Below are 10,302 nucleotides of genomic sequence, written 5' to 3'. Positions count from 1 at the left end.
CTCTGGCTACGCTGATGATCGCCCTGCAAGAATCAATGAGAGGGCGACAGGTGGAAGGGGCCCAGCAAATGGCATAGCGACAAGTGGCGGAGGGTGTTTGGTTGGAGATGTATAATGTGCTGCCCATGTGCTCCGAGTGACCTTCTTAGAGTCCGACTCAGCTCATGTGACAGGAAGTACCTTATCCATCTTTAAATTTAAGGGCACGTATGAGGTCTCCTGCTGTGAGGTGTCCTTGGGAGGTGAACCATGGCGACACCTTGCTTCAAATTCAATATACGCTTTACATGGAAAGACACAAATCTTTCTTATTGTATCGAGCACTGAGCCGAGCCCGGCCCCGCCCCGCCCCCCGGTCGTCGGTCTCGCAGGAGGCGCTATATATTTTAACGCGAGCATCGCCGTCGACTGCCACTATTCAATTCACTCGTCGCCAAGGCCGCCATGAGCCACCGGCTAGACGCTTTGCTCTTCTCCTCTGTCGACGGTCACGTCTCTCGAGCTGCGGTGGTCGCAGCGGGAGGCGTCGCCGGCGAGGCGCCGCGACGGAGGAGGAAGAGGCCGCGCGCCGCCGTCGACGCGAAGAAGCGGCGGCTGAGCGACGAGCAGGTGAAGTTGTTGGAGACGCGTTTCGGGGAGGAGACGAAGCTGGAGTTCGGCCGGAAGCTGCACCTCGCCGCCGAGCTCGGGCTCGACCCCAAGCAGGTCGCCGTCTGGTTCCAGAACCGCCGGGCGCGGCACAAGAACAAGCAGGTGGAGGAGGCCTACCTCGAGCTCAAGGCCATCCACGACGCCACGCTCCTCGAAAAGTCCCACCTCGAGAACGAGGTGCACTACTGGAATAACTGATGATGCTTTTTTTTAAGGAGGCCGAAACTCACTAACTTCAATTGCTCTGAAATCAACAGGTGCTGAAGTTGAATGACAAGCTTCTTGCAGCTGAAGAAGAACTTAAGAGATTCTCCCTCAGCGCCACCACCGGCGGTGGAAATGGTGGCGGCGACCCAGTCGGAAGTCCAAACTCATCGACTTCGACTTGCCAGCCCGCAGTATCAGAGTTTGGAGGCATAGAGGAAGAAGCCGAACTGAGGTACCTATACGAGTATGATTGCCTGATGGAATGGGAATACAATTTCTATGGTATGTGAAGATTGCTGCTATATTCTCTTCCATGTGATCAAACATTGTAAATTACTCAAGTCCCTTCCAGCAAATCCTATTCTCCGACTAACAATGACTATCGTATCAAGTTTTGGGGAGTGTACTTAATTCGCTTGCTGTTCACTAGCTGTTCAAAGGTGTAAAATTAGAAGCTGTAAATGTAATCCTTCATTGCACTGGAAGTTCTGTTTGCGTTGAAACTTGCGCTCAGATGATGCATATGTTCATTACTTAGTCAGCAGCACTATATGGGAATATAAATTCATACCTGGGATTCATTCAGGCTGCTGGCAATAGTTTATTCCTTTCAGATTTGTTGTGCTTGGAGAAGTCATTGTGCATTCATTCACAACTGAAAGAAACAACTGCGCTTTGGTGGGGTACACTTTCCTTGAAAGGACAACATCTGAATTAGAATGAACAAACTGTAGTTGGTTCGATTTGGGAGCGGGCGGGCGGCGGGGTCCTTAAAATTCGACCAACAGTGCATTAAACCGCATTCAGCAATTATTCGATCAACAGTGCATTACACCGCATTCAGCAATCAACGCTCAGACATCAAGAAAAATATGAGACAGGACTGAATACAAGTCTACCAACTCACGCATTCATAAAGACTGCAATTCGATTTTTGTGTTCAAGCAAACAAGTATTTAATATACAATTTAAGCCTGAACTTGACTAAGCAAAAATAAATTTCAGGCTTAATTGAAAAAAAGGGGATTAACAATCATGTTCTAATCGTCCAATCAACAATATATTAATGTCAAAAATACATATTTGCTGATGAAGCCATTTGCATTAAAGATAACCACGCCACTATGTTATAATTTCATGCAATAAATATTAAACAATGTATTTCTGAAGTTGAAGGTTGCAACACTTTCTGCAAAGAAACATAATTCATGATGTTACTTTGTCAGCATTGTAGACTCTCATCTGCTTGCTTGAGCTCCAGAGCCTTCCTGTTAAACATAAAATAGATGAAAATTTAATTTCAAAAATAGAACTAGCAAATTTGGCTAGAACTCATCGCTCTCTGTTGCAAATTTACACCTTAGCTTTAGACTTCTTTGATTTGGCTTCAGGTTCTGGCTTGAAATGGAGGAATTCTTTGCCGCCCATAAACGGTCGTAAAACTTCAGGAACTATAACTCCATCTTCAGTCTGATAGTTTTCAAGAATACAACATACTGTCCTTTCTGTTGCTGTTAAAGTAGAATTCAGCATATGAACATACTGCTTTGCTTGTTCGTCGTTCTGCCAAGAACAGCAACAAAAATTAGTTACAATTTTTCCCAAATGACTGGTATATAACAGAATGACAATATTTTGACAAGGATATGATACAACAGAGAAAAATAATAGAAATAGAAATTTTCTTGCCTTCTTTTGCCCATAACCGATTCCTAATCTTCTTGATTGATAATCAGTGCAATTTGAACAAGAAACTAACTCTCTGTAAGTGCTTGATGCAGGAAACCATCCTTCCAGATCATACTTCTTGGCTGCCGCATCATTCAATGCACCAGAAACTATGGCCACAACTTGATAGGGGATTTTCAGCTGTAACAAAGTTTGAAAAGAACTTCAATATGCCTGACAGGAAAACATATAATGATCAGGAAGTTGAAAGAAGTATACCTCCTTGTAGAAATCCTCTGAATTCTTTAACATTTCTTCATGCATTTCCCAAGAGTCATTATCATTTGGAGAGGTGATGCAAAACTGTTCTATTTTTTCAAACTGGTGCACCCTGAAAATTCCCAATGTGTCTCGACCATGTGAACCAGCTTCCTTTCTGAAGCATGTTGAGTATCCAGCATATCTAGTGACATGAAAGGATAATTATTAACCAATTGAAGAATTTAGTTGTAAATTTCACTAATCTGCTGGGCAAAAACTCTTCATAGTTCATACCGAATAGGAAGATCTTGTGGATAAAGTCTATCATTTAGATGATAAGCACACAGTGGCTGTTCAGCAGTAGCAATTAGATATTTATCATCCCCTTCACCTGTCACCTGGTAAAAGTTCACAATGCAACGTACATTATGATGATATCAGATCATGTTAGCAAATGCAAGCAGCAAGGGAAAACATGAAATACACTGATCTAAAAAAAAAGAAATCTTAAATCAACCATTATTTACTAGTCTCATGGGAAACAAACATCTCAATACCATTATTTACTAAATGATTAAGTTGCAATTTCACCATCATTTACTAGTCTCATGGGAAACCAAGTAATCAATTTGCATTCTTTAATAGAGTGATGTTGTCTGTTATACATAAAGAAAGCTGACATTCAGATATGTCATCATTCTCAAATTAGGTAGATAAATCTAGTATTAACTACTGTCAGCCATAGCACACAGCTTAATACCAACATCACCAGCCAATAGTTCAACCCACCATCTCACTGGAGACCCACCACTTAGGAAGCAAAGAGAATCTCTTCTGCACGTGACCATGAAAATCCCAGTAAAAAAACCATCCACCTCTACCTTCACCACACCATCTCCACCAATGTTGTACACCACCATTACTGATGCCGCTCTGTACTACATTAGTGTTTCAAAATCTTTATCTACCTCAGACTCTTTAAATTATTAAATCCATGGTCTACTAATTCCAACAGTTCTGTTGAGTCAGTTTTTATTTGTCACAATTTATTAAAAAACGGAAGTATGACCTTGTATCCTGAATAATTTAAAAAGGACCATGTGGAGCTATACCCTGAAAATTTGACCCCTTCCAGACTATAAAGAAGTAACATTACAAAAAGTATACATGTGCACTTGTACCGGTTAGGCGGTTACTCTGAGATCACTTTCCTTTCAACAATGTATATTGATTTCTAAAGCCCAAGAAAATTTTGCAAAATGATGGTTGAAACATTTGCCTTTATTATCATTTTCATGTGCCAACCATCAGAATTGCATAATAATAGTAGATTTTCAAAATGGGAGTGAATCACCCATTGATAGTAACATGAAGTATAAGACATTAAATTAAATAAATCAACAAATCATCATAAAAAAATCCAAAAGTATGATTAACACCTCAAAAGTGTGTTGTTAGGCATTACCTTTTTTCTCAAGCATCAATACAGTTGAAAAAACATGTAGCTGTCTATTGATTGTATTATTAACTTTACACTCGAGATTATCTCATGTGCAGTGTATATGAGCCATTTGTATGAAAGATGACCACTATCTGTTACTAAATTGTTCAAGGACAGACTGATTGCCATCATCCATTGAGCACTATACAAGGGTTAGTGATAAACTGATAGTATTTAAATAGACTTAAAATATTGTTTACTAGTTTATATAAAATTTTCTAAGTCCTCTTCTACCCAATACACTTTCTATATTAGAGCGGACTGCAACAATTGTGAAATAAAAGGAAACCAAAAGCCATACGGTTCAGATTGAAAAAAGTGAATCATAGGACAAAAAATGCAATGTATCCTAAAATTCTCAAATTTCTTTTGATTACTACCCTTAAGCAACACTGAATTATGATCAACAATTTTTTTTTAAAAAACAACACACTCTATAATCTATCAGTCAAACAAACCTATTGAGAGACAGGTATAACTTAAAACATCAAAAAATTAAAGATTAGGCTAATGAAAATAATCAGGTTGATATTCAACTATGCAAAATGTAATATATTATAAACCTGTGTTCTCAGCACTGAATAAATTGGCTGATCGAATTGAAAACTGAATGAACCAGAGAACTCAAGGAACATAAAACATCAATGTGCGGAATGAGAAACTAAGAATTTGAAATTCAAATGATTCAGTTGAACAATCGGTCAGGGTTGAGAATGCTCGTCAAGAATTCATGCTGTTGAACAATAACAAAAATTTATAATATGACATTTATTTTGTGCTTCTGCAAATTTTTCTATAATTTTCTTCTTTCTTTTATTTTTAAGTCTCCTCCAAATTTTCTTTGGTTATCCATTTGATCCCACCAGTATCAAGTTCTTGTAACAAACCAATGCTAACCCAAAATCTTAATGATGGGGAGTAAGGCTAGTCAGGGTGTTAACAAGTGGGGAGGAATGAGCAAATCATGGACCAGAACCCACCATGCAACTACGTCTTTCTGACGAACCCAACCCCCATGACCTAGTGGCAGATTGCACAAGCGCCAAGCCGTAGCAACCTTGCTCACTCTTCTATTTCTTCAATCAATCAAGGGCACGCAGAGAGGCACATATAGGCAGCTGATCCTTTCATTCTAGTGCCTCATCTACTGCCTACTGCCTCGTCAATGAATCCTTCCTCCCCATGCAATTCAAGTGTGGCTTCATTGCAGCAAACAGATGGTGTGTGCCCCTTCCATGTGTGTGAGAGCAATTGCAACACTGCTGCTACTACTACCACGTGATTCCAGCAAGGTGAGGAACAGTGAGGTCATTTGTTATTCCTCTTCTCCCCTTATTTCAAGTTCATCCTTCAATGCTTTTACATCTGGATCTTGAACAGTAGTTGCAACTAGAAGATTGCGTAGATTATTGGGTGAGTCATATGTTGTGTAGAAGCAATAAGACCTTGAGTGGTACCTTCCTTTTATTTTAAATTTTGCCTCAAATCTCTTATTATTCTTGGTTTGAGACACAGAAGAAAATGGAGACTCATTCAGGGGTTTCAACTTGTGAACTATGATCCCAGGAGAGCTTTTGATGGTTGCTAACTTTTCAAAGAGGCAAACTATGATTCCCTGAGAGCTGTCGATGGTTGCTAATTTTTCAAAGGGGTGAGATTCTTACACCAACTTTGGGCTATTCTCCATCGAATTGAGATGTCATGGTGATTCTAGAGTTGGATTGCTTCAAAGTGTTCTGCTTCATGCATCCCTAAAAAAATATAGCCTTAAATTGTGAGAATCAGAGTTGAATAGAGCTCCAAAGAAAGGCCAAATTAGGAGATGTTCCTATGCTCTGGTGTGACAAATTGAGTTGAAATAAGGTAGTTATCATGGCTTAATCAAGGCCCTTAGTTACTGCACCAAAAGGGGGCATCAGGGTCCAAGTGGTTGTTTCTTTGGTTCTAGAGTCTTAAGAGGTAAGAAACAAAACCTTCTATCCATTGATATTAAAATTTGTACTGTGGTTGAATTTTACAAGGTTCTTTCCTTGAAAAAAGAGAGGTTAAATCGCTCCAATACTTATGCATACCAAAATGTTATGCTAAGCCAATATATCCCTTGGCATGCAAGTTCATAGACATTGTGGGTATGAGAATACCCATAAGCTAAAGGATTTCAATGGATTGCATGACTTGCTTCCTTATTTCTTGGCTTAGCACTGTGTGATGTTCCTGTGCACTGATATATCACTAAAGCATATATGCTTAAGCTTGTTACTTGCTTTTGTAAACATGCCATACACTTAGACTTAATTGCTTTAATATTAATACTTTACCATTGATACATGTTCTGAAACATATATTGTGCAACATGCTATGTATAAAAATAGAACAAATATTATTAGATATGACTATGACCTGAATTCAACATAATGTTAGAATTATTGATTATTATGGACCTCTAGCCAACTCGATGGCACAACAATGAGCATTCTTTTCTTAGTATAACGAAACCAGTTATCAATGAGTGTGCAGACCACTATGCATAAGTGGCACAGTTGTACTTGAGCAAGTAGGAAGTGCTTCTCCATTGTGTTGAAGTATATAGGGAAACTCGCAGGTCCAATCTCAATCTTGCTTAGAGCACAGAGACATATAACAAATCAAAATAACATAACAAGGTGATATACTAGCTTTAGCATCACAAAAGTTTTTCCCTGCATGATTTGCTATTGTCTATGTATTTTACTTGTTCCATATTTCCATATAGCATTACCTTTTGCTGTCACACATATCATATTATTGAATTCCTACAAGCTTGCCTCCCACCTGGCATCCCTTTGGTCCTTTTCTCTAAATTCTCTTGAGTTGAGAATTGAGGGTGTCAATTCATGTCATTAGGATCTTTTAGTTGAGAATTGGTAGTTTGTTTCATTTTTATTTTCTGTTAGTTACAATTTTATTTTAGTATACTGTTAATTTGTTTTTAAATTTTTAATATGTACTTTTGAACATTTTCTTCTAGCTATTCAATTATATTCCTCCACTCATTTCTTGCGTTTATGTGCTCTATGCTAGTAACTAGCTATAGCTTCTATCATGTTGCATGTGTTTTATAATGGCCTAGCCACATGGACCAACAACCGACAGAAACAATGCTGAAGAAGCTATCATGACTACACATTGACCATGTCAGACAATCAGACATTAAGTAATTTAATCAAGGCTATCTCACTATATTAGGTTTATGGAAAACGGTAAATCAGCATTCCTGAATGATCAATGGAAATATCAACACTAGGAAGTTGCAAATTCTTAAGGCATAGATTAATTAGGAAAGTGGGCAAAACTCAAAAGGATGATCCTTTTTATTAGAATCGTCAAAAGGGCACCCTTTTTTCATCTATTATCAAAAGGACATCCCATCCCACCTCTGCACATATTATTTTCCAAAATTGTCCTTATATTTGAATGCTATTGTAGCAGCTAAAGGATCATAGCTACTACGCAATTATAGCAGGTATGATTTGCAGTTGCTACACAATTGTAACAACTATGATTCTATAGATACTACAACTACGCAGTTACAACAGCTATGGTCTTATAGCTGCTACAACATAATGTTGACTATCAGTAGCTACTATAACATAATGTTGACCTATGTTGTCCAATGTTGACCAGAGTTGAAGTATCTATATTGTAGCAGCTATGAACTATATTACAACACAATTTATTTGTGTTGATTAGAGTTAAAGTGTTTATGTTGTAACAGCTAGGAACCCATAGCCGCTAAAACAATGCCAAAAATAAAGAAGTTTTGAAAATAAAAATGTATTGGCATGGGATATGGTGCCCTTTTAATAATAAATCAAAAAGGGCACCTCTTTGACGATTCCAATAAAAGGGGCACCTTTTTATTTTTGTTATTTTTACCCTAGAAAAATTGGCAATTGAAGAATAGAAGAAGAAAAATTTAAGAATATAAAGAAAAAGATTAGTGATTGACCACTTGCCTTGTACAACTCTTCATCAAATTGAGCCAACTGAGCACATTTTGCCATTACATCTTTTCTCATAAAAAATGGAGTCTGCATTGGTTGGTACATTCTTTTTGTTAGAAATGCCAGGCCATAGTTAATCAACGCCAAGTTCAACAGGACACCATCCCCTTTTAGATAGAAACCTCTTCCACCAGCAACATCAGCACCTAGATGCATCAGAAGCATGACAAGTGTAAATAATGTATCTAGCCAGTTCATTTTTGTTTTGAAAATTTTTTTAGTAGACTGTAGTCATAGCAGTATGCCATTGTTATTTCCTTCAGGAGCTGGGATTGCAATACTCTGGTTAACAAGTAGGGGTGCCAGTTTGTGTCAAGTATGTGCTAATTGTATTATAAATGGATTGTGTTACTCATCCCAAAATAAAACTATATGAAATAATATAAAACTAACTAAATATTTTTTCAAAAATAAAAAATCAAATGGTCAATAATTAATTAAACTATCTAAAAATGTTTAGAGTATTTTTTTAAAAAATAATTTAATTGATAAAAAAATCAATTTGTTTCACATGTTTAGTAAACATGTCTGGTGAACATGAAGTCGATGTGTCAATTCATGTGACACCCTGCTAATTATATCATACACAGATATTGTTGTTTGTGCCAATATAAAATTAATGCCTAGAATTAATAAAGCTCGCTAAAAAAAATAACATATATGACATAACAGCTTATTAAAGCTTATAAAAATTAATTTACTAAGTAAATAGATCAATTCATGTCAATGATTCATGGATTTGAACCATGGCATGTCACTTCCAGATTTTCTCTATTAATTGTGTTTTAGGTTGAGTCAAGTCATTGTGTTAATGGATCAAATACATTATTCTGAGACATAACATAACTGATTATTTGCCTACAAGACACTTGCGTGCATATTTTCAGCACACATTATGATTTGCGAGCTATTTCATACCCATAGCCAATACTTCCAACACACACACGTGTTTCATAAATGGCTCAAGTAATAGAAGTGATTTCCACTAGCCAAGCCTAGTAAAATACATCTAGAGGTTACCTACACAATGCATTTAGCATTCATGTCTAAAGCTTCATTGCAGTAACCTAGAATCACAAGGACTTAAACATTAGAGTCAGATGAGAATACCCTTCTCCAAGTCCGCAATGTCAAGGCGCTTAACAAGTTCTACATGATTTCTCAAATTGGTTTCCACCCGCCTATCTCCCCAAGTTCGAATCACAGCATTATTTGCCTGCAAACGAGATTTTATACTTCGATAAAAAAAAGAGGAATACAGAAACACCACTGTGCTGTAGTTCGACCTCATCATTGCTAACTGGAACAGAGTCATGGATGAGGTTGCCGATACTCTCAAGTTTCAAGTCCAATGTAGACTTTGCCTCCTGGACTTCCAATTCCTTCGCCGCTATCAACTTCTTTGTCTCCTCGGTGCTGCTAATCACCTCCGTTGCATCTTTTCCTGCCTACGCCAGACACGATTCATGAAAAATAATTATCTTCACTATTCCGATTGATCCAAAACCGCAGATAGTACTTCAAAACACAATGTCTCGAGGGAACTCACTATTTTGAGATTTTTGATCTCCTTCGTAAGCCGATTGGCGTCTCTTCTTAGGGCATCAAGCTCAAATTGACCTATATGCAGCAAATCAAAATTGCAACTTCAACCATGGACAGAGAAAACAAATGAAGAAGCATAAAGGGACTCGAGCTAAGTACGTTGGCGCCATTCCTTGTCGAGGTTGATGACCTCGTCCACGACTTCCACGCTCGCAAACCGGCGGCGCTGGGACTCGCGTATGATCTCAGGATCGAATCCTTTCTCCGATCGGAAAAGATTGACGTCCAACATGACGACCGAGAGACTCCGAGCAGAACTCAACCGGACAAAATTCGTTTGCCGCCGAAGTAGCAGCGCAGTACCGAGCCCTAGGTCTTACACCGCGGGCCTTTTATAGGTGAAAGAAATTGGGCCTAAACGGACAG

General features: G+C 38.3%; 2 protein-coding genes across 2 annotated transcripts; one reads left to right on the top strand and one right to left on the bottom strand.

The window, feature by feature from the left end:
• The first annotated feature begins 309 nt into the window (after positions 1-309).
• On the top strand, positions 310-1,350 carry LOC121973806 (homeobox-leucine zipper protein HOX14-like). The gene is made up of 2 exons (XM_042525158.1): positions 310-828; positions 909-1,350. The coding sequence occupies exons 1-2, from the start codon at positions 445-447 to the stop codon at positions 1,146-1,148; spliced, it is 624 nt and encodes a 207-aa protein (XP_042381092.1). The 5' UTR covers positions 310-444; the 3' UTR covers positions 1,149-1,350.
• A 418-nt stretch (positions 1,351-1,768) lies between these two features.
• LOC121971729 (serine--tRNA ligase-like) lies at positions 1,769-10,243 on the bottom strand. Its single transcript, XM_042523136.1, has 10 exons — positions 10,036-10,243; positions 9,881-9,951; positions 9,618-9,779; positions 9,442-9,547; positions 8,284-8,477; positions 3,082-3,185; positions 2,806-2,989; positions 2,548-2,727; positions 2,218-2,421; positions 1,769-2,126 (listed from the first exon to the last, which is right to left on the bottom strand). The coding sequence occupies exons 1-10, from the start codon at positions 10,166-10,168 to the stop codon at positions 2,097-2,099; spliced, it is 1,368 nt and encodes a 455-aa protein (XP_042379070.1). The 5' UTR covers positions 10,169-10,243; the 3' UTR covers positions 1,769-2,096.
• Between the last annotated feature and the right edge of the window lie 59 nt (positions 10,244-10,302).

The sequence above is a fragment of the Zingiber officinale genome, chromosome 4A (genome assembly GCF_018446385.1).
Source record: "Zingiber officinale cultivar Zhangliang chromosome 4A, Zo_v1.1, whole genome shotgun sequence".
NCBI lineage: Eukaryota > Viridiplantae > Streptophyta > Magnoliopsida > Zingiberales > Zingiberaceae > Zingiber > Zingiber officinale.
This window is presented reverse-complemented; position numbering and strand designations above follow the sequence as displayed.